The 25,450-nt window shown below is 42.4% G+C and overlaps 1 protein-coding gene across 1 annotated transcript in view; it reads right to left on the bottom strand.

Moving 5' to 3' along the window:
• The window catches only part of dock1 (dedicator of cytokinesis 1), a 155,582-nt gene that overhangs the window by 40,748 nt on the left and 89,384 nt on the right, over nt 1-25,450 (bottom strand). Inside the window, exons 28-29 of the mRNA XM_079292770.1 lie at nt 17,667-17,768; nt 15,596-15,690 (exon numbers count right to left, since the gene is read on the bottom strand). Of these exons, the coding sequence (XP_079148896.1) occupies nt 15,596-15,690; nt 17,667-17,768 (197 nt within the window). The remainder of the gene's footprint in view (nt 1-15,595; nt 15,691-17,666; nt 17,769-25,450) is intronic.

Consider the following 25,450-nt stretch of genomic DNA (forward strand, 5'->3'; position numbering starts at 1 on the left):
TTGCACGCTATACCACACCAAATAAATGATGCTTACTTCCTGCATCGTGTTTACATGGTATACTTCAGAAACTCCCAATATGAACTCATTAGTCGGTCGACTGCACAGTAGTTTTAAAGCTGTAGCCAGACATGGAGAGTGTTTCAGCGCTGTGAGAACAGAGGTGAAACACGGAGGTACAGAAGGGGCTCGAAAGCACTCCCGAAAAAGATGCAATGAGCAGATCTTAATAAGAACACTGTCTGATGGGCTAATCCACTCTGATGTTGCAGAATTAAATGTTAATAACTTAAGTGGCATGAAGCTTTTAGAGGGGAATTATGATTGCTACTTACAGAGTCAGAGGCCCATCCGCTATTTAACTTCTTTTCCCGGCGGAACCTGCCATACAACCATGTGTGTACTAATCTCCAAGTCTTATCATGAGCGTAGGAGAATAAATGTCAAGCACAGCGTATTCTTTATTTAAGGAACACTCCGGGGTCTTGTGGTCTCTCAGTCGTAGCTCCTATTTCAGTTGGTGTGAGCATTTTCCACACAACTGCTAATCAATAAACAAACTGCAACAGTTTGACCAAGGCAGCGCACTAAGATACATCAGGACGTGCCAGAGAGAGAGCGAGAGAGAGAGCGAGAGAGCGAGAGAGCGAGAGAGCGAGAGAGAGAGAGAGATGGGGTTTCCCTCAGCGACACGTCCAACTGACCGTGGACAGGAATAACCACCACTGTTGAGATGGCAACACTGTGGGATCGGCGGTATTTTAAAGCGATGCAATATTCATGTCCCACATTTATCTCCATTGCTGACTAAATGCTACCTGGGACTGATGTGTGATACATTTTAAGAGTCATCTTAATTATCAGCTGGAAAGGTTAACTGTCGTCGAACACCGTTGGATAAGCCATTAGAAGTCCATTTCTCTGGCCTCAGAGTGGGAGACCCCCCCCCCCCCCTGTTTCCTAAGCACTCAGACAGCCTATTGCCACCATCCTGTCTGCATGAGCACAGGCATCATGCCGCACACCTCACTCAATTTTCTGCAGCTGTGAACATGTCAATAGAGCTGATACGCCCAACACTGGACTAACGCTCAAATGTGTTTCCATCTGCCGCACCTGTGGGCTGAGAAATATTACTGCTCTATATGTGGGGCTCAATATTTTCAGTTTTTGAACTGCAAAATAATTTTAAAAAAGGGCAATTAATTGTTTGTTTGGAATATAAAAACAACTAAAAAACAGGTACTATTGGCTTAAGGATGCTCAGACTAGCAGTTACATTGGCCAGTGTTAAAGACCGCATAGATACGAAGTGGAGATTCAGCTTCTTACGAATTGTTTAATTTGGATTTTAGCTTTAGTCTGCAATTTGTCTTTTAAAGTTAACAGCATTTGTCTGTTACAATTGTTTTGCTTTTACAACCTCCGCTACAGGACCACTGATCAGAATTGCTATTGGCTACAGTATATCTGGTGCAAACTAAATGTATTGTGTATTGCCTCCGTCACATAAACTACAACACAAAATGAAGAAATACAAAATATTTGATTAAAAAAAAGCATTAAAAAAAAAAGCTTTTTGATTAAAAAAAAGCATTACAGATGCTTTTTTGCAAAAAGCATCTGTAATCAACCACTTCTGCTCGATCACCCTTTCCAGCAGCGGCACTCCTTCAAGGTTCCACTATAATTGGTTGATGATGCGGGTAGATTACTGCTCTGCAGTATCTTTACACTGACGTGAGATGCTTGCCATGAACATGTTTTACGAGTGCGTCTCTGTGATGTTGCACTTCACGCGACAACGTGAACTGCGTTACCTGGAAGCCTATTAGAAGCCAGCGCTCCGCCTGAGCTACAACATTAAAATGGGCGTTAACGAACAGACAGGACAGTTCCTCTGTGAGCACATCCTGCCATTAATTAAAGTGAAAAACTTAATGAGGCAGATGAAAATAGAATATACTCTCCCACACAGTGGGCCATTTCAAACAAGATTAAAGGCATCCAAGGATCATGTTCCGAAACCTTGGAATATAGCTTTTCAATGTGGGCTAAAAAGTGTAACATTTTAAAGTTGTGGCCCTTAAATAAACGCGATTTAACGAACAAAAGCTCTGCTCCGTCTGTATTTGAGTTAGTCCACTCCAGGAGGAATTATTCATGAAAAGATGTAATTACACGTACGGTCTATAATTAATTGCCATATTGATTTCAGGGAGTGTTCTTTGCACAGACAGAGCGAGAGGAGTGTGAATCAGGACTGTTTGCATAGTTCACATAAACTGCATGGAATACAGTTTGCGGTGCCACTGCTCTTTTAAGCTTGCATTATTAACAAAGCCAAATGACAAGAAGATGCTCGGCTGCCTTGCAACATCTGTGACGGCTGGTCATGATGCTGCAGAGACGTGGGGGGAGAGGAGGGAAAATAAGATGCAGAGGGAGCGGTGATGACAAAACACTTCTTTATAACTCCATTACAACTACAAGCAAAATGCTAATGACTGGGAAATGTTAGCTGCTACTATAAATGTAATCAAAGACTTATCCAACGAGTTGAGTGTTTGCTTTACACCTTCAGCTAAGACATCGAGCGCAGTCTAGAAATGTGTGATTCCTGAAAACAGCCTGCCCCGATACTTCCGTTTGTTTCACCTGAAGTTCAGCAGGGAAATCAAAGTAGTTCTAATCATCGCTGGAAATCACAGGCAGGTTTTCTGCTAAAGGAGACAAAAACACGGCTTGGAGATCCTTTAGCTTTTTTTAATTAGGCAGTGCAAGAGCAGCTTTATGATGAATATGCGCCATCAAGGCAAGTTTATTTGTATAGCACATTTCAACAACAAGGTAATTCAAAGTGCTTCACATGAAACCATTAAAAGCATAAAGGCAAAAGTAAAGGAGATTTAAAACATACATTGAAACAATAATCGGTGTCTCCCTGAGACATTACGCTGCACGCAATCAACCATACACTGCCGCAATTCTGCAATTACTCGCACACAAACCACGTCTGGAAAAGATCTCTGCCGATCTGCGTTTTATAGTGTACGCCTTGCACGAACTCGGTCCCGGAGGAAATGGCGATATATTGTGCAGTCCTTTTAAAACAATTGAAAGCATCAAAACATAAGGCAAAAGAAAAGGAGATTTAACAGCAATTAAGAACAGTGTAAGAAATAAAATACAGTAGAACAATGCAGAAATGCAGGAAATTGATTAATATATGAATTGAATGTGGTTCAATTAAAGGCAGCAGCAAACAGAAAAATCTTCAATCTTGATTTAAAGGAGCTGAGGGTCTCAGCAGACCTGCAGCTTTCTGGGACTTTGTTCCAGATATGTGGAGCAGAAAAACTGAATGCTGCTTCTCCATGTTTAGTTCTGACTCTGGGAACAGAAAGTAGACCGGTCCCAGACGACCTGAGGGGTCGGGATGGTTCATAAGGTAGCAGCAGATCAGAGATGTATTTTGGCCCTAAACCATTCAGTGCTTTGTAAACCAACAGCAGGATTTTAAAGTCAATTCTTTGTTGGACAGGAAGCCAGTGCAAAGACCTCAGAACTGGAGTGATATGATCCACCCTCCTGGTCTTAGTGAGGACTCGAGCTGCAGCGTTCTGAATCAGCTGCAGCTTTCTGACGGACTTTTTACAGAGACCTGTAAACACACCGTTACAGTAGTCCAGTCTGCTAAAGATAAATGCGTGGACAAGTTTTTCCAAATCCTGTTGAGATATAAGTCCTCTAATCCTTGATATATTCTTCAGGTGATAGTAGGCTGATTTTGTAATTGTCTTGATATGGCTGTTCAGGTTGAGGTCTGAATCCATAACTACACCTAGATTTCTGGCTTGGTTTGTGGGTTTTAACGTCAGTGATTGAAGCTGAGCGGTGCTTTTCAATTGTTCGTCCTTGGTACCAAAAACAATTACTTCTGTTTTTATCTTTGTTTAATTGAAGACAATTCTGGCACATCCAGTTGTTGATTTGTTCAATGCAGTTACCCAACCCTTGTATGGGATTATAGTCCCCTGGTGACATAGTTATGTAGATTTGTGTGTCGTCTGCATAATTATGACAACACACTTTGTTGCTTTCCATAATCTGAGCTAGTGATCAAACCGTCACTGTCAGAAAAATCACCCTATTACCGCTGATTGATGGCTGTGCATTTACATTTGGGCACAGCCAGAGGATTTGCTTTTCATATCCTTGTTGCTTTTACATTTGACTTAAATCAGCTTACTTCCTGCAGCTGAGGCACACACAGAACTCTGTTGGATGATGTGCACCCCCCCCCCCCCCCCACACACACACACCTAGCATATATGCTAATGAGAAGTTATCAGCAGATCATACTTGCTAATTGAGTTCAGAGAGCATCCCCGATAATGATCACCATCTATTTGCATACTATTGCTGTAATAACTGGCGTATCTGCCTGTGCTCATAGATAAGGCAAGGTCAAAAACCTGCATTATCAGACCAATTTATTGAATTACATTAACTTCATTTGCACCTACCCTAAAATCTAATTTATTTATCTGGCAACATACTGTATTTTCAAGCCAATTCAATCAAACTATTGATAAAGTTTATTGTCAGTGCACTCAATGACTATATGTATATATGGTAAATATGTATGTATGTATGTATGTATGTATGCATGTACACCAAATTTAACCCCTTTAAAAAATAAATACATTTCTCTTGGAAGCTACAGACAGACCCAGAAGACCCTCAGAAGAATTTTGCATTTTTTTGTGGAGAAAACTCAACTGATGATAGATGTCAAGTAAAAGATAACTTTAGATACCATTTTTGTTCGTTGGGATAGAATGCGTATGTGGGACTGTATAAAATGACAGTGGAAAATATATGATTTCTGACCGAACCCCCCACAGCCCAGTGAGGGCCCATCTGTCATGAGCCTGCTCTGAAAAAAAACAAACAGCCGCCATCACTTTGACTTGGCAGCACCAGGCTGTGTGATGTCAGTGTCAGAGCTGAAGAGTGCTAGCTTCCGCCAGCCTACCAACACAGAGATGTAACAATGACAGCAAAAGGCTGCTTTTCATCCAGGCCAAAAGTTTCTGAAGAAGTGACCGGATTACTAATGAGGCAACACTGGCTGATTCAGACAGAATACTCAAAATACTAGTCGAGCAAGAAAACTCCCACTTTGTGCCCCGGAGTCACAGTGTTGCCAAAGTCCATATTGTGGAACGGATGAATCACAAAGCAATTAAAACAGAATCTAATGATTTCCTTGATGTGCCTGGAGAAAAACTACATCGAAGGACAAAAGCATTTCAGACATTTAGAGGAAAAATGTTCACACTGACATTCTTTTGACATAACCATGCTCAGGCTACACTGTAGCTATTGCTATGAAAAGAAATACACTGTTATTTGTTTGTAACCCACGCAATAAATTCCTATGTAATCTATGCAAATGTGAGCCAGGAAAGGCGACGTAGTATGAAGAGCAATAAGGGCCGCATAGGGAGGAGGTCGCGGTGGATGGGTGGGTCCAAAAACAGCGGACTTCCTTCCAGGAGATCACTGTTCGTGTCCCGTGTGAAACCAGAAATCAACATTGATACTTACATAACTTACGCCATTTCTGTAGTTATTTTAACCCAAACCACAATCTTTTCCTTAACCTAACACCGCAGGCGCACTGATCGATCTTGTTGCCGGACATTCTTGGAAAAAGCACAAAAAAAGTAACAAAATAACTTCATACGAACCGTTGGATGAGGATACATAGCCATAATTCATACATATTCATTCATACATTGAAGTGTGCATCGATGATGATTTAAATTAAAAACACACATCAGTCCTGAAATGGGCGGATTTGGTTTGGACAAACTGTTGATCTAAAGACAGAAGTAATTGGGCTATCAAAGTGAAAAGAGCATTCAGTGAGTTTTACAGCAAACATGTCCGTTATGTTCGGAGAGGAGGGACAGAAAGGAGCTAAAGCATATTCACTGGATCGCCAATGAACCATCCGCCTCAGTGTATTAAAAGACCCTTATGTCATACCAGACAGAGAAAAATGTAATTTCACCAGCACAAAAAAAAGATTTAAAAAAAAGTCAGGGTCATCTTAAAAAAGGTAGAAGAGAGGTGGAGAGAGTAAATTACTGCACAAATTTGAGGTACTTAACTTACATTCTGATCTTTTATTCTAACTATCTATAGTTATTGACTACTTCGCAGATTAAGATTTGACTTTACATACAACACAATCATCATATGAACTGTGATGCACACACTGAATACTTCCGCGGTAGGTCCAGTTGACGGATAGTTTCCCAACACAGTAAGCCACCCTTGCTGCTGGGTCTTGATAATGACTTTGATAAAACCATGTTGAGGGAAATGCTACTGGATGTTATCACTCTTCAGGGGGGCACTATTCAAAGGCCCGCCGACGGGATACGATCACGGCCACTCAGGTGCACTGCACTCCACGGGCAAAAACAATATCACTCACTTATCGTCAAGCAGATACACATAGTGACAGACATGGACATGCTCCAGGTAGTCCACTGTGAGTAGTCTGTGAAGGTAGGTGTGTTTGGCATTTAAATCAAAGCCCTGTTGAGGCTAACCTACACTGGCACGCTGGTGAACAAATACCCATACATACAGCAGCAGCTGGTGATGCAGCAATACGTCACAAACCATGTTTCACGAGCCTCCCACGGTTCCTCTGTAAAGCGCTGTCTTCATGTCATTATTGCAGAATTACCACTCAAACCACACACAGAGAGAGAGAGAGAGAGAGAGAGAGAGAGAGAGAGAGAGAGCGAGAGAGAGAGCGAGAGCGAGAGCGAGAGCGAGAGCGAGAGAGAGAGAGGTCACCGCATCAACAAACCAGCATAGCAGGACCGCCATTGAAAAGGTCAGGCTGTTCTTTGTCGCTCACAATGCCAAAAAAAAAGGCTTTTGATAAACACTGGCAGTGTGCATTAAATGAGTGTGCACAGATTTGGGAGGCTTATAGTCAAACATGTAGCTGCATATAGTATGTCCTCTTTAATCTTCACTGGACCGCTACCTGCCCCATTTTAAAGGTCCGCTTCATTAAAGACATTACGCTGATGATATTACAGCGCAAACACGGCCAAAAAGTGTTCCACTTATTTATTTTTTATTCCCTCTCATGCAATTTAAAAAAAAAAAAAATGGAGGGGAGCGTTATTCATTTATTTTTCATGACACAACTGTCATCTCGTCACTGCATTCCCAAAATAAATGAGTTTGAGCAGAGCACGGGCGGCGATGCCTTCGCCTGACGACAATCACTGCTTCCACGATCACTAAACAGTCTTAGCGTGACACGATGCGCTTTAGTTACCGCCAACTCTCCGATGCCAATCATTTCACTGTAACTGCGTGTGGCTATTAGCACTGATCTTTGTGTATTGGACTGTTTTGGCTCTTGGGCTCATTTGGATAGAAAGGTTGTTTTTTTTGCAGCAAATGTATGTATGTAACCTATTTAAAATACCTGCTAATACCACAGGAGTACCGCGATGCTATTTGCCTGGAAGCACATCTAGGGGTGCTTCCCTTTGTGGGTGCGTTTTCTTTTTGTCTTATTCGTGCAGCGGCGGCAAATCCTTTTGTGTCGTCGCCCCTCAGATTATGTGACACTACTGACTACAACATGTTTCATGCTTTATTGGCCTCGTTGAAGCTCCCTAATGGAGCTTGAAAGGATTTCAAGAATCTTGCAATTTTTTGGGACCCACAGGACCATGCAACTTGTCTGAAAGCAACTTCAAGTAGAGTTGCGAGGTTCTCAACTGGCATTCCTCCTCAACAGCACAGTAAGTACTGGCAAACAGCAACAGTCAAATCAGATACCCACAAAGCCCCACAGGAAGTATTTCTTTAAATCTTGGTGGGTGGTGGGTTGTACGGGGGCAAACAGGATCACATCATTGGCAGTTTTTTTCCACTCTCCACGAGTCCTACTTCCTTCCTGCCTTCCAGAGCTGCCCTCCAGGTCCTGGATTAGTCATGGAGAGAACACCAAACGGCAGCCAGCCAGCCTCAGAAAGCCTCTCCTAATGAGTCTGTGAGGGACTGATGGCATGAGTTATCGAGTTAGAGCTGCTTCTTCAGCTCGTCTGGGATTTCATCTTTTCATCTGCCACACTGGGCTCTCTGAGAACTCCCCATTCATCTCTCGATCTACCATTCTTACACATATAATTAACATCTCGGTAAGAAACTTTTGGCGTCAGTTGGGGAAATGAGCAGACTTCGAGAAGGTCATCTGACCTTAATAAGTCGAATACATGAAGAGTTGATCACATGTCCTAATGGTCCTGCAAGGCACGAAAAACACGTGTTGTGTATTCTTTTGCATGCAGATCAAAGATGAAAGTAACACAATCACTGCAAGAAAACAGTGATTTACTTGATTTTAAAGATAAAAGTGTATATATTTCACAATATTTTACTGGATCTGTTAATTGCCCTTTTGTTGTTGAGTAATTTAAGCCGTTAGTGTTACGCTTTGGACTGGGAGAATTAAATACTCAACACTCAATCACTAAATCCCACAAATTGATCATTAACATAATTTTGACTCAATCTGTTAATAACAGTAATTTGGTAGCTGCAACAGCTGTTCAAATGCTTCGCCTTACGACTGGAAGGAAGAAAAACATTGGCAATGAACTCTGTTCAGATTGATGCTGATGACAGCACTGAGTATGCAGTGATTCAGCACATCTCGGGATATAAGGTTGAGGAACACAGCGCTCTCGAAGAGTTTACTGTGCAGATCTGTAAGGAAGCACATTTAGCTGACTGTACAGAGCAGCCAGCAGCTGTTGTCTGGTAAAAAACTGTGATGCAAGATTTTTCATCCCTGGGAGAAAACCGACAAATTCCAACTTGTGCTAATTCAGTAAGCGGTCTTTAACAAAAAAATAAATCAAGGTTTACCTACAGGGCACTTGTATTTTACTGTAAATCTGAAACAAAGATGGCCAACATGCTTTAAAATGTGAGCAACATCTAGGTCTCTTGGAAAACGGCAGACAAGCCAAGAGTGGGACCTCGGGGTCAGGATCGTCACAGTCAATTGTGTGTGTAACGACCCGAGTAACCTAAGTGAGAATACTTGTGTCTTTGGAAGACAAGTGTGAAGTCCATCTCTTACTGCCGGTTAGCTGTCACCATTAAGCCATGGTCAGTTGGCATGGGTTAAATGGCATCCAATGGCTAACCCGCCTGATGCTGCTGTCCCCGGCGCAATAGAGTGGTCTCACCGACGTCACGATCGCCTTAGTTACGAGGTCTGTCCGCCATGTTGGAGTACATACAGATCCTACATGGCGGCGAGTAAACAAGGAAGTGCGGCGAAAATACCATACTTTGAATCACTGGATAATGCATCAAAGGTTCGCTACCTGGCCAAATTGAAGGTTATTGGTAACTTGGATCCCTATACGATGAGTGCAGATCGTTTCAGTGCCGATCCTACTTATCTTCCATCGGTAAACTACGCCAACATCTACACGTATCTCGTGAACACCCCCAGTCCTTACACAAAAGACGAGTTGGAGTGCTACGAAGGGCTCGACGCTTATAATCAGTGTGTCAGTGGATGGGTCCGAGACGTCAAAGCAACGGTCGTCGACAATTCTCATCTCGTCATTGGGAGAGTAAATATATACAGATCTGGTCCGATATTTAGCAATATTCAATGTTTATCCCCCCCCACACACATTATACACACACACACACACACACACACACACACACACACACACACACACACACACACACACACACACACACACACACACACACACACACACGTTAAACTCATATCAAGCAATGCTGAGGCTGCATCTCTGTGTTTCGCCTGTTGTACACGCTCGACACGTCTCTGGCACCGACTGCTGTCACGGGCCGATGAAGCTTCGGTAACCTTCTCATGTCCAAGTTTAATTTATATTTCCTTTATTAAATACTGTTCACAAACGAATTTGTAAATAAAATCACTGACCACTTATAAAGTGATCCGCACATACTCTAGTGTACGCCAAATTCCATTCCTTTATATCTCGAGAGATGCGTGACAGCCATTTCTCGCGACGTCGCTTGGATAGCTCCTTCGTGTCATTTCCTTGATGTGTAATGACCGCTGGCAAACGAAAGAATGATTTCTTGTCTCTATCAGCTCTGCTGCCACAACCAAAGACAGCACAAAAGTTCACCGTGATCGATAGGTTATGCGACTCAGCCGTGCATGCCAGTGGCTTTGTGTGTACTCAAACATGGCCGACAGCTAAACTGTGACGTCACACGAGACCACTCTATTAGAGCCCATAAATCACTTTAACACCTGGAGGAAGTGTGAGGCGATGGGTGGAGAAGACGGAGTGGGAGGAAAGGACTTCTCCGACTGCGGATGCCCGTCTCATTAGTGGTGCGATCATAATGTGTGGACATGAAAGAAATGTCTGCGGGTGCCGTGGGTGGCTATTTGTGTGATGAATGTGGCAAGTGTGGATTGCCTTGACACAGGAACAGGACTGAGGGATATTCAAACATTCTAAATGTATTACAAAAAGTTCTATAATGTGTCAGCTGAGTTATGACTATGCTAAAAAGAAGTGCATTTTTTTTAAAGGCAAAACAGCAACAAGCTCATATTTTAAAAGTCTACTAAACAAGATTTTTACAATAACAATTGAGCAAATGATGATGTCGCTTATAGTGGTGAACCTACAGAAAAATCTCACCCAACTCCTCAGCTACCCTTCGCTATTTTAACATCTTTTAGCTAATTGTTCTCCTCCATGGTTCAGTCCCACTGCTCTCATTAATCCTTTTCCCAGCCGAAGCAGGCGGCTGTTTTACCCAACTGACCATCCGTCCAACAAGCTGGTGACTACAGTCCAACATCTGAAGCTAAAGAGATCTTCTTCTCAGGAGATGGTGGGGACCAAAACGGGGCTAAAAGGAGAGTAAATATTTGACTTCTGTTAAACTCTAATGTTGGCCGAAAAGAAAAATTGACACAGCTTTAGAAATCTAAATGAACTTCAGAATGAATTGGTGGTAATAGTTTACTGCTACAGCCTCTGAGACGTGACGCTTTCAAGTTTGACTGCTGTGATGTCAATCAGTCTCCGGTGCCCTGGCAATCACAGAGTACACAGCAATAGAGCATGACGCACACAGCTTCTATGCACTTAGACAGTCAATAAAAAAACATTTATACCTTTCTCATGGGACGTGTCACCTTGGGTGCCATCAAACACACTCCGACGGAAGGCGAAAAAATGGAGGTTTTGCTAATTGGCCACAAAGCCGACACCTGCAGTATTCAAACAGGCTCCAGTATAAAGACTGCAAGATGAGTCAGACTTTGACAGGCTTATTTTTCATTGAGCTGAACAATGATTTAACTCCAGCAAGTGGCTGAATGCACTCACTAGAATGCGGGTTTCACAAACAAGGTGCGAATAGAATAAAAGGTTAAATTGGAGACGATTTTGCTGAGGCATGGGAAAGGACACATTGTCCTCCAGTCAGAGAGTCAAAAATAAAACATTTCATACGCAACAGTACAAAGCATGATCTGAGGAAGTGCTGCTGGCATCTGAGTGATGCTCATCACATCCCTGAAGCAGCTTCAGAAAGTACAGGATCACATTGTGGAGTGTTTGAACAAGCTTTTTAGACTAGTGAATGCACATTGGATCATGCATTGTTAACACATGTGTGTGTGTGTGTGTGTGTGTGTGTGTGTGTGTGTGTGTGTGTGTGTGTGTGTTGGTCTTAAGAGGGTCAGGATTGCATGTATTTAGACCGTAACACTGCAACACGGTCTACAGCAGAACAGATGTGATTTGCACTGGGGACGTCTTCTGCATGGTGACCCAGGTGGCTGATGGTGTTTTTAGGAAGGGGGGGGGGGGTAAATTCCAAAATAACTCTGGCTTGTAGCAATCAAATGGACTGATAAAAGCAATAGAAACAAAATTGAGAAGCAATGCAATCTCTAGTCAAATACGCTAGCTGGTGATGATGTCGAAATGGATTTGGAAGGAGTGGGCAGGGAGTCAGACAGCTCAGTCGAATTGGGGCTGTGAGCTCTGCCTCTGTGAGCTCTGCCTCTGTGAGCTCTGCCTCTGTGAGCTCTGCCTCTGTGAGCTCTGCCTCTGTGAGCTCTGCACCTGCAGTACATGGACACTTTGAAGCTGAGCTCCAACAGATGCTGCTCCAGGTAGTCTGCTTTAATGCGCCTTGTTGGAATTGTTGGAATGCTTAACAGCATTCCAACAATTGTTATCCTGTTTCTTTATTCCACTATTTCTTCCGTCCCTCCCATTTTTCGTTGCAACTCTTCTTCTTCTTCATTTTTTAAGCTACAGAAACCGTTCAACTATCAAAATGTTCAGCTCCTTCAGCTCATGTCTGCTATGACTTTCTATTTCTAACCTTTAAACTGTTTGAATTATTAAGCTTTTAGCAACTTTATTTTTGAATGGGATCTCTATGGAGAATATTTTCAAATCCTCTTAAACTTCTTCAAATTTCAAATCCTTCAACTTCCTCATACTTTCAGCTAAAGACACCATTTCAACTTTGAAATGTTGAGAAAACCCTGAACTATTGCCGCATAATTCAGCTTTCCGATATCTTAAACTTTTTGAACTGCAGCAATTTAACTTTTATGATTTTTCAGCCCTGAAAAAAACATTTGTGTTTTGCCACTGTGTCCACAATCTTCACTCTTCATGCATAATTTCTGGATGTAGAAGTAGCTAATATTGTCCTTGTCGTAGAAAAATTACTGTGGAATCCCACAGATTTCCACATTTGGCACGGAAGCCGTTAATTGAGAGGAAAACTAACTTTCTGCTCCATAGAGACCAATGTTAAATTTTGCTTCAAAAACATCTTCCACACAACACGGTACCCCATTTCGAGGTCGCCAGTTAAGCCACATTTTTTACACTACAGACACAATTTTTACAAGATCTGTTTCTCAAGTCATCCTCCCTCTCAATTATTTATGGACCAATAGAAGCTACGGTTATGGGAGTTTTGATGATTTGTTTGAGAGGTGTTTCCCTGTTTTATCTCCATGAAATGGCTTCAGGCACACAGGTGTTTGCGATTGAGCCAATTAGTGATGTTGCTAAACACACAGACTCACAGACACATGCGCACATACACTCCTCTCCCTCTCTCTCTCTCTGTGTCTCTCATATAGTCATTCAGGTCTTAGGGATCTTTAGAGGTCTTTCCCCCCTCCTCCACCCCCCCCCCCCCCCACACACATGCCATTTTAAAATAAAAGCCCCACAGAATGAATCCTAACTGAAATGCTTGTGATGAGCCTGTCATTTAATAACCGGTTTGTGTTTATCTAACATTATGATTCTGTCTCCTCTCCCCTTCTCCCCCACACCCCATTTCAAAATAAAAGCCCCAGAGAGTGAATTCTAACTGAACTGCTTGTGATGAAGCCTGTCATTTAATAACCTCTGTTTATGTGTGTCAAACATGATGATTATGTCTCCTCTCCCCCTCCCTCCCCCACCCAGTCCCACCCTTTCAAAATAAAAGCCTCATGGATTAACTGTATTTCAACGTTTAGCTCAAAATTAGGCTTTTTTGTTGAAATAATGAATGCTCTTACTAATACTGCGACAACTACTACTACTGCTAATATTTCTAGTATTACTACTACTACTACGACTTCAACTTTTGCTGTTGCTACTATTACTACTACTGCTACCATAAATATTATTACTACCACTACTGCTATTACTACCACTACTATTATTACTCATACCACAACTGCTAATACTGCTGTTCCTGCTACTACCAGTACTAATACAGCTATTAGTATGACTGATACTAGTACTACTACTACTACTGACTTTACTATTACTACTACTACTTATTATACTACTACTACTGTTATATAAAATACTACGACCTCTACTACAGCTATTACTACGACTACTGATACTACTACTTCTACTACTTCTTCTAATTACTAATACTTCGACTACAACTTCTACTACTACTGCTACTACAAATATCACTACCGCTACAGCTAGTACTTATTCAAATGCTACTAATACTTATACTACAACAAATATTACTACAGCTGGAATTCTTTTAAGCTACAGAAACCGTTCGAATATCAAAATGTTCAGCTCTTTCAGGAGAGGGGTGATATGACTTCATATTTGTAATCTTTCAACTTTTTTTAATTATTAACTTTTTTGCAATTTTTAAAAAATTGGATATCTATTTTCAGCAATGTTTTTGAGATTCATTTCAGCTTTCAGCATTCCAACGCATTTTCAGCAGGAAATGCATTTTCTAGTTCCACGTATTGTGTGTTCACTGTTCTTTGTCTGATGCGTGTTCTATTGATGGGGCAACTCCACTGATTTTACATATCAAAGTCTGTCTTGGGGAGTACTACTACATCGGTGAATAAAGTTGTAGTAAGTATTTTGTGGCTCCGGAGGCAGCTGCATGAAATGATATATTGTCTCAACTATTACATGAGTCAGTGTCATTTGGGACTGAAGACTACAAGCGAAATGAAAAAAAGCTGGTGTGTAGTTAGACAATAAGTGAGCTAACCAGACCTGTCGCCAGCTCCTCATCTCTGCTTTACAATGTCGGCTCGAGGCTACAGTAGCACAACACACTTTAATCGTTGTCTTAACTTTCGGCAGTTGAGTTGCATTGTGGGTAAGGTAGGCACCAGGGTTTGATATATGACATAAAATGGATGATATCTCTGTGTCTGCTGCATCGATTTTTATCCTTTAATTGTAAGTCTGACAATGAGAGTGTAATGCTTAACTGGTGTCCTTTTATACAGATGTGTAAATTGGACATTGACCATGAATCTTTGACCACTGTTCAAAACAAATTTAGCAGCTTCAAAAATGCACAGTGGCTGTTGGGGACGAATAAATTGACAGTTTTTCGATTACAAAGAAAGACTTAAAGTTTTCATCTGACAGCTGTTGCTCTGCCATTGCATAACAGAGCACAACAACTCATTCTGGTCCAAGTCTCCTCTGTAAAGATACAAATTGAAGTAAGGAAAAAAATAAAAAATAAAAATAAGAAAATCACAAAATCGACTTTAAATACTTTCTCTAGCGCCGACTTCATCCGACAAGTGCATAAAAGCACGGCTCTCGACTGAACTCATAAAACTGCAAAGCACATTATATTTAAACTAAAATGGAATCAGGCAGTGTTCACATTAATAAAACAGAAGGCTGTGGCAGCACAACAAGCAACAAAGTAAAGACTAAGTTTGGAGATTAGAAGGCAGCGTACACCCGAGCATATATAATTCATGCGGTTGTTTGCGGCTGCGCTGACTGCTCATCTGATTGCTACACTGCTGAGGCCTTGTGTCGATATTTGCAACAAATTAGGAAACGTACTTACCCACCTCTGAGTGCCGTTACACAGCAATAACAGTGTAGGGAGTTTAAAGCGGCATGTTTTATGCTTGTTTGCATGTGTCCAGCTGTGTCGTACTTACTTGTTTTGCATCATGTTCATTATGACCCAGTCTGAGGGGTAGACGTTTTTCCCAATGAGATCTTTAAACATGATAAATGTTTCCATTAGGAAATCCTGCAAGAGAGAGAGAAAGTTTTCAAAATAAAAACTGTAATTCTTTCCACCTCCAAGATAAGGGCAATCTGAAATGAACTGTTGGGAGTTTGTGGCGTTCAGGCAGAAACAGCTTTTCGATGAGCTTTTAAAGTCAAGGTGGCACATGTATTTCCCTTTTGGAGGTGGCACCAATAATCCGGCGTGTTAGTACAATGAGATTACAGCCGTCTTCTTGCTCGCAGGAAAACTGTTCTTGGGATATTAAGTTAACGAACCAGATACATAATTATTAGCTATTAAAGCATAACATGACAACTTGATGAGTAGGTTCAGTTATACTGCTAATGGATGTTCAGCTCATCTTTCTCTGCAGAGGCATGACTTCAAATACTCCCTCCTAAAATATACTCCCTGTATAAACTCATACAAAGATAGCCGCCCCCCCTCAATCATCACTTATGATTTGGCTTGGTATCCTTTAAACACTAATCGGCAATTGGTTGTGAGCAAATCAATACAAATACAGATTTTTTTTTCTGGATCTGGGCACAAAAACAATCTCCTGCCGGTATCGTTTAACTGGAGAAGTATCAATACTACTTGGACCTGGGTTATTTGGGTCGACTACTGACACCCAGCCCTACTGAGGACCCATTAGCAGTGCGTGGTGGTATCTGTATGTTAGAGACCCTGCCCCCTGCCTGCATTTTCTCTCTTTGCTGTGTTCGTGGGCGTCGACCTCTTTAAAAATGTCGACCAGAAAGGAAGCTATGAAAATAGCACAGAAAAAACTGCAAACATAAGTCGGCGACATGCCAAGTGGACAAAGCTCCTTCCAAAACTTTCACTCGCCGGTGAACACCGCTACCCTTGTTGAGCGAGGGAGACAACTTTGAAACTGTCAAATCCTACTTATTGTGCCTTTAACCACATGCCCTGTCGGGGCGACAAAGTCATCATTTTTTTTCAATATTTGTATTTTACTGTCGCTTACAATGACTTTCTCTTAATATGAGTTGGCGCCAAAAACCGAAGACATAAATATGCATGAAAGAAACTATTTGTGTCTGTAGATGTCTCACTGCTGGATGAATCCCTGTGCTGGGCGTGTTTCGAGAACTGCAAAACAACAAGGTCCTTTGGGCTGCAGCCAGTTCTGAAATGTGGATATGGCTCACGCCAGCTTCACGAACAATACATTTGGGAAGATCCAGCTTTATCACACTGATTGTTTATCCTGCCATGGGAAATAGACAGGCAGCCTCAAACAAGCCCGGTATACAATCATGATGGTCAGAGAGTTCTATTCCTGTCGATTTCTTTTTTTCCAGACACCTGAAAAAATACCATAAATGCCTCAATAAAAACACGCAGCTTTATAAATACTGCTTTTCAGACAGAACAGGATGTCCTCAACGACAATTAAGTGCTAATCTTACTAAGTTAATATATTCTTACAAGGAATGCATTCATCTAATACCAAATAAAAGCAGTAAGTGTCACAAGTGAAACCAGAATCTCTGTCTACTTGGATTATAAAGCTTTACCCGTCATATAAATGAGTTTCAAGGTGCTTCCTATGAAGCTCAAAAGTCGTTTGTTGGGATCAAGCGCAAACAGTGGGATTTCCCCACTTGCCAGAGAAGAGTAACATAATGCTAATCTGGCAGGAGATACTCGGGGAAATACAGCTCTGAGGGAGGAATTATTCATCAATGAGATTCAGCCCTCCTCCACAACTTGTTGGTTGCAATGAGTGATCTGCTTCCCATAGGAGCTACGACCACCAGGAGCATGCTGTGCATGTAGCAGCCTGAGGGCAACGACGAACAGAAACTCAATCGCATAAGTTATTTTGGAGGGAAAACATTTTCCTAAAAGATCTAATCTAACTTTTGATACTAAACTTTGGGACCTGCAATTTAAGGTACTTGCCAATGTAGCCTGAAGTGTCTCGTCGCGTAGACGCGGACGCACCGGTAAGGTGTACTCACCACCACATCGCTCCTTATCTTGCCAAAGGTGTTGATCAGATGAGTGTAATGATAGTCGTCCATCTGCCTCAGCGTGGCGGTCATGCTGGCCACGAAGCTCCCCTGGAGAAGAGAAAGAAGCGCGTTCAATTCACAATCAAGTTCAAAGTTCAAAGGCTGAGGATGGAATGACTCGGTGCGGGTGATGTTGATGGATACTGACTGGCTGAGTTGATTGGATCTGAATACTGAAGCAGACCTGGCCTCCCAGGTTTGAAAAAGGTAGGCGCCCTCACTCAGTGGCTGATCTCATTAACCGGCTGACCTCCACTCCCCATCTCTTTGTCTCCACTGATTACAATGCCTGCGAGGTCCCCCAAAGGGCCTTCTTTACTTTACGGGCCGCTGGCCTGGCTCTGGTTAGCCCGCCGGACATGCGCTGCTCGGAGCAGATAAGGGAAGACAAATGTGTGGAAGGCTGTGTGGAGACTTGCCGCTGCCATCAGGTGTCATGCCAGTTATGTGTTTGAACAAAAGCAGAGATACTGGAGGGAGAGAAATATAAATGTGAGGAGAACTGGGTCTTTTTTTTGGAGGGGCCCTGCTTGACCGTTTGTCTGGACTGGAATGACTGTTTAAGGTCGACGGAGAATATCACAGGAATAGATGAATCAAGCACATGATTTATACAGAGAACCGTGGTAATAAACTACCAAGAGACTCATACGACAGCTAACAGCAGAAAAGTTAAAAGACAGATGATGAAGAGATGATGTTGTAAATGCATATATTGGGCTAACAAAAGACGTACTGCTAATGAAAAACAAATGTGAACAATACATTACACAATTTGCATAAGTACTTTCGAAGATGGAGAACATGCGGTAGTATTGTTGGAATACTCCCAGAAAGCTTTACCTCAACTAGCTGATCAAAGAAAATGCGCCAAAGATAAGAGAAAGCAATTAAAAACAGCTCTGTCACAGGATGACAGCACAGCCAGATGAATAAGTCTGAGGTCTGATAAGCATTAAGGGGTGACTGCCTATCTCAAAACTACTGAAGTATGGCAGGATTAAGACTGACCTTTTCCACAAACACACATACATCTTTAACTGGAAACAAGAATGTCAGGCCAAATAGATTGTTTTCCTATTTGATATCTCTTTATCAACCGATTTATTTCCATCTCTGACTGAAAGCCTCTTTCCCAAAGACAGATGCACAAAGCAGCTTCAATGCACTCTTTTAAGACGTGAAAGGTTTGTATCGATTCATGTCGTCTGTAAGACAAGAGTGAATTTAAGCAAAGGCCGATGCGTATTTTGAGTTACGAAAATATTTCGTTACAACGCCAAGCCATTTTCTACAAGCGGGAATCTTTCCGTAGCTAAACACCTGAACAAACCACAAGTCGGGACTTTAAGCTGGACGGGGGACTACCTCTGTGAAGTGAAGACTCATGCGACGGATATAGCTCGGCTGCTTCATGGTAGTTAATCCTCACAAGGCGTTCTCTGTTTCTGATGGACAACCTCTCCGTGAGCTGTAATTAGGCCTGACCCACCAAAACATAGCAGAGCAGAAACAATGCTGAACACTCACTCTCTCACACACACACACACTCTACCCTCACCTGACCCCTCGCTCCCAATTCTGCTTTTTTTTCCTGATGTTCCTGCGTTTGCTTCGTTTTCAGTACAGCACATTGTGATATCTTCAGACAAAAGTGAATTATAGTTGTTTGAATGTGTGGCAATTACCACACAATAAGACCATAAGACACCAAAACAGTCACTAATGCACATGTCTATTATTCATGTTTCCCTCACTTTTTCTTTGTTAGGCTGATGACTGCACCACAGAAAGCAGTGGGACTCATGTTATATTAATATGGATATGTTTTTTCTAAAGCACAGAGGGCAGGACTCTTTCATCCTTGGAGGCATGTAAGCCTCGGTTCTTCAGCATTAAAGACGGGGAACGCATTTAGACAGAGCCTGATTAGAAACAGTGTGTGTTAGGTGTGTAAAAGGACATTTCTGTAACGCCGTCAGTGGAAAACAAAGGATGAAATGACTTGATCACGAGCGTATGGATAACCTCTGGTTCTGACTTAAAGGTTGGTTAGTGGTATCGGTCTTGTTGGGGAAGATTCAGTGTATAATTCGCTGGCAAAGTCTGCAATATTCAAAGACTTGTTTGAAGATGTTGAAACCCCATCTTTCTCCATTCAAACTCTAATTTCCCAGATCCACAAGTCTAACTGGCATGATGGGATGGGGAACTGGCTGCTGCAATTCCCCTAACATTGGGCAGTCACTTTATTAATAAAAGGAGCAAGGGCTTCAAAGCAGGCGGCGATCTTTAGAAGTCACTGGTGCCTCTTGCAGCAACTCCCCTCACCACGCAGACTACATCAGCTGGAGGGTATCCCATGCTCGTTTATTCTTTCCACCACTTCAGCTGCGCATGAAGCCCCAAGAGGACGAGCATTCAGAGCAAACCTTACATGCTGTAAGCCTGTGTGGGACTTGCCATAAGGCTCCAGCGCTCCTTACATAACCCTTAAGGTACTCCAAATGTTCAATCGGGACTGCCAACAACACAGGCATACATACACCAAAACCACTATTGATGTCATCGCTGTAACGCGTTACTCACGAATGAATTATGAATGAATCAGGTCGACTCCGGTTTTTCTGAATGGAACGCCGCCAATGGCATGGGGATCACAATCGTGATGATATCTGAAATTAAATGACTAGGACTCTGAGGTGGAGTTGAGAGACGACATGTACGATCGGATTGTTTCACAAGTAGCCGCCTACGTCACCGTCGGACTGTAGCCGGAGGGTTTTGAGATTGCATTTTGGCCAATGCGTTCCGCCTCTATTGCATTTCAAATTTGTATTTCCTGCCTTGTTCAGAAAAATGCCCACCCTGGAGTGCCACTTGAAATAAAATAAGCTGGAAGGTTGCCAACAGACAGCCCTATCGGACGTGGAACTGAAGCAGTTACATCTCTCTCCTTAAAGCCACAAGACTCTTTTGTCAAAGTTTGTTTGTCATTTTACCTCCCAGAACACGGGAGTTGCTGGTTTACCGCCGCGTTAATTGGTTAGTCTGTTTGTGTTATTGACTAACATGGCGTCCACAGCAGTACATTTCTCATTTCTTGCAGGCCATCGGAGTTCTTGTAGGTAATATACAATGACTATGGGTAAGGATAACGTCATCATGCAGAAACCCATGTCATATTTTTCCATGCCCTTTTAGAAAATAGCATGTTGCTCCTTGGACGTACGTACTTTGACCAAAACCTGAATGTTTAGATTTGAATACATGAGGAACACCACTGTGACTAGACGCAGTAGGGTCAGCTGGCAAATCCTGATGGCACATTAAAGACTGGTAAGGGATCTAGCTGCCATATTCCCAGCTTGACTTGGTCTCAGAGTGGAAGACACAGACAGAAAAACCCACCCAGAAAAGGGATTCAGACGATTCACTGCGCAGCGATTAAGATCTAAATGCGGAACAGGAACACATGCCACACCAGCTGTTAAGGGCTGACGTGAGGAAATAGAGATGTGGGGGCATGATGGGGGGAATGGGAAAGTTCAGATATGCTGCTCGCAGGTCTCCCGCTCTAAGTTGATAAGCACAAAGTCACTGTCATACAGCTGGCTGCACAGGTCTTTCACAGTGACCAGCGGTGAACGTTTTATGGTCGGGATAATTCCTGCGGCGTTACCATGACAATGCCTTTTTATCCATTATATATATTTTTTTTTCAAGCACAGAGAAAGGAAGGTAGGAAATCAAATAAAGCAGGTGAAGAAAAGAAGCAGTCTCTGACTCAGTCGTTACAAACGGGCCAATCAATTCTGATTTTGGGATGTGACACACTGAGGAGCTGCACAGATGGGTGTTGGTACAGGGAGGGAATGAGAAAACACTTCTTCAGCCGCCTACCTAACATTAACGACCAATGACCAACGCACAAGAGAAGAACAGGAGAACCAGAAGAGTTAAGACGTCCTGACACAACTCCTTTTATCGCCTGCTTTCATTATGTATGTGTGATGCCACCTGCATGTCATGCCTTGTTTGTATTCTAGCTCGAAGGCTACATTTATTTGAATTAAATAACATTAAAAAAAAACCACCAGAGCGTGTAAACGATTCTTTCAGATGACAGACAGATACATAACTGCAGTTATAAAACACTACACTCGTCAGTGATGATGCAAAATGATGATTAATAAGTGTCTGAAATCTCAAACCTCTAAAAACAAGAGTGCCCTATTAAGTGATTGCCATGAAAGGGAGCGATTCGAGACAAAGCTCATGACTTCAAATAGGCTACAGAGCACATGAGCAAAGCCAGAAAGCATCATTTTCAGATTGATCATTGAGCTTACACTGGAGATGATGAAGCACCTGAAGGACAGGACAAAAGAAAAATGATCAATATGTTGAAGGAAGTAAATCATTTAATGTCCACCACTTGAGCGGTCATCAATCTCAAGCATTTATCTATTCCTCAGGCAAAACAACAAACGGATACTTCACTATTCATATCTATCACAGTGTCCAGAAGTTGCAGATTTCCGAAACCCTGCCTCCAATATCCATTTTAGGCTTGAGGGCAAATGAGGCAGAATCTTAGCGGAAATGAAAAAAAGCGGTGATTAGAGGCCAGGGCCAGATCAATCATACGCCGCTGTGTAGCTCGCATCTCTCTGATAATTCATCTCACTTTAGTGCCTGACAGCGGAGAAGCAAAAAAAATAAAATAATTGTTTGCTCTCGTAGTGAAGGGTTGCCCCATAAACAGAGCATTGTCTTCAGCCTCTAATTAAGCCAGTAGGGAAATGGCACGTCGGTCTCTAGAGAGACGTAGACGGAGAGCCTTGTCCCGTCTCTGGAGGAGAGAAAACAGACGTATCGAGAAAGATGAGGAGGAGGAGGAGGAGGAGGAGGGACAGAAATGACTCCCTCTTTCTCTCTGTTAGCTTCAGGCCTGATGAAATATGAATTTGCTGGCTCATTAAAACGGAAATTACACAAGCCCACAGAAAACCCTCACATCGTCACTAAGCTATTGAATCAGAGCAGGATGAAGACATTGTGATTCACACTGCTGCATCATGTATTGGGTGACGGCAAAGGCAGTCAACAGCACACGGTGAGATCTCTTCAGTTTGCCTCCTCAATAACAGAAAGCATTGTTGGAACTGGGATTAGAAATATTCCCACTGAGGGGATTTTCTGTTGACAATTCACATGAAAATGTGAAATGGCATCAATAGTCCCTGTACAAAAAAAAACACAGGAGAACTCGACAGACAAAAAATATCTAAAAATAAATGAAGTAGCTGTGGATCAACCACCTTAAAATGTAAAGAGGAAAAGTCTCTTCTGCTGCTGTAGAATACACACTTTATACATTCTCTAACTAACAGTCATTAAAGGAGTTTTCTAAAAAAAACAAATTATGTTCAAATTTTAATGTAATAACTTGTGTGTCCAAAGCAATGAACTGCTCTGCCTTTAGGCATTACATTAGACAAAACTATTCTCACTCACACACACACACACACACACACTAGAATGAAATCTTTAACATCTCATTGTCATTCATTTGGAAAACAGAATTTTTATAAAACAATAATCACATAGTCAGGAAATATCAATTATAATATACCTATTATTTATTAGAAGTAACTTGATGTGAGCATTGTATGCTGTTGTTTCATAGGAGCACTAATGACTTCATGCAGTCTTACTGCTTCTGTACCAGAGGGGAAAATCAATCTGCCCACCTCTGTTTTCCACCCCCACACACACACACACACACACACACACACACACACACGCACACACGAGAACAGAACAGAGAGGCTGGAGAGGCGGCTGCACTTTCTTACACAGGCCTGTCAAAGGGAGGCAGAGCTGACACATGCGAGGCACGTGGCCACTGCCGCAGGACTCAACAGCGAGTCCGCTTGGCTCAAACATCGAAACATGCTAACAAGGTGTCAAGCAGATGGGTCAGCCAATGGCAACAGGAGAAGGAGGACCTGTTCGAGGTGAAGTGTGAATGAAACCATTCACACTTCATTTTCTCGGTCGTGGTGACATCCAGATCAACACTTCTGGATACATAGAAATAAATAATAACCACCTGGGCAGCCAGCCATGAAAGTGACCCGTTATGCCCTTCATTCACGCCGTCAAACTTAGACAAGCTTGAGGAAGCACTTTCACACTCTAACACATCAAAGCATTATACTTCCTTGAACAGACACCTACATTTATGCAGGAAACCCTATTGAGCTGAAGCCACTTCTCAAAAGAAAGCTCCCCGTGACCAATGCCAATCATACATCATCCAGGAAATAGATGTCACTGACCATTGCCCGGTTGCTGTGGCAGTTTGTGTGGATGGACTGGAGCACGAGGGGGATTGAGCAAGTCAATATGAATGTGTGGATCTCCAGATAGCTAATAAAAAAGGTCCGCTTTAAACATTGTGAGTTGAGTTGGCGATATCAAATCTGCTCAAAACAAACCTTGAAAGTTGATATTTTTCCTCAACTTTAACGCGATCTATCTAATTTCAACACATCTCGCTCATGTAACTTGCGGCACGTTTGTACTTGTGCCGAGCGTGACGTTGTTTTAACCCGCCTACTTGTTTTTTTTGGACTGACTTATGGCCATCTTTGTACATACGCTTGATGAAAAGACCAACAGACTGCAGCAGATGGAGAGAGACTCACCGACGTATCTGCTCGGCACATTTTCAGCTTTGCTTCTCACTCGGAGACTTGCTGGGGCAGTGCAGCAGACACATATCAGTCTGTCAGCTGAAACACACACACACACACACACACACACACGCACGCATGCCAAACCATCCCTTTCTCTTTCATGATTGCTGAGAGATCAAAGCCACCATAAACAGAAAGCTCTCTTCACCGTCTAGTACTTCGGCTCCATACAGCTATGACACTCCACGATCTAATTCACTTTGTGTGGATGAATGCACTCAGGAGCTCAGGGGACGGATTGGTAGTGAGGCTATGAAGAAGTTTAACAACACTCGAGATGTTTCGGTGCATTAGATAACTTATTGGAAGGCTGGCGATATGGCCAAAATCCTTAAAGGTCATTTCATAACCCATTAACGATATATAGCTCACAATGTTTTCTAGAAATTCAATAAATGTGTAGTCCATCTGAAATAACCACTTGGCATAGCATGTTTGAGTGAAATTCACATGAAATGGAGTAATCACATTCAGAGCTTGGAGGAGTTCGAATAGCTGGTCCACCTTAAAAGCCAGTCCACCTTATGATTCTGAGCCAAAGTTGTGTCTAACTTCATCTAAATAGCCTTATTTGATAGTAACATAAGAAATCTGTGGGACAGAACGGCAGTGAAAAGAAAATGGAAGATTGGGTCTGTGTCTTCCTCTAACCGCAGCACTGTGTTTAGCATATCTAAGCAGGGGGACAAGGACATCAGCCCTCGAGGGACTCCTAGTCCCTCGAGGGCTTGGCTTGGAGGTAATGAAATCAATAGAGGAGAGTCACTCCTGTGACTTGTCCAATGCCATCGGTTTATCCATCTGAGAAACAGTGTGCTTACACAGCAACATCGCGGAGCAGATTCCAATAAAAGTAAAATACAGCCAGGCCTATTCCAACCCCACATACTGTAGACGTCACCTCCCAGGGGAGTTCTCCCCATTACACAAATGCCATTAACCCCGGGTTCAGACCCAAAACAC

The sequence above is a fragment of the Melanostigma gelatinosum genome (genome assembly GCF_949748355.1).
Source record: "Melanostigma gelatinosum genome assembly, chromosome: 21".
NCBI classification, from domain to species: Eukaryota; Metazoa; Chordata; class Actinopteri; order Perciformes; family Zoarcidae; genus Melanostigma; species Melanostigma gelatinosum.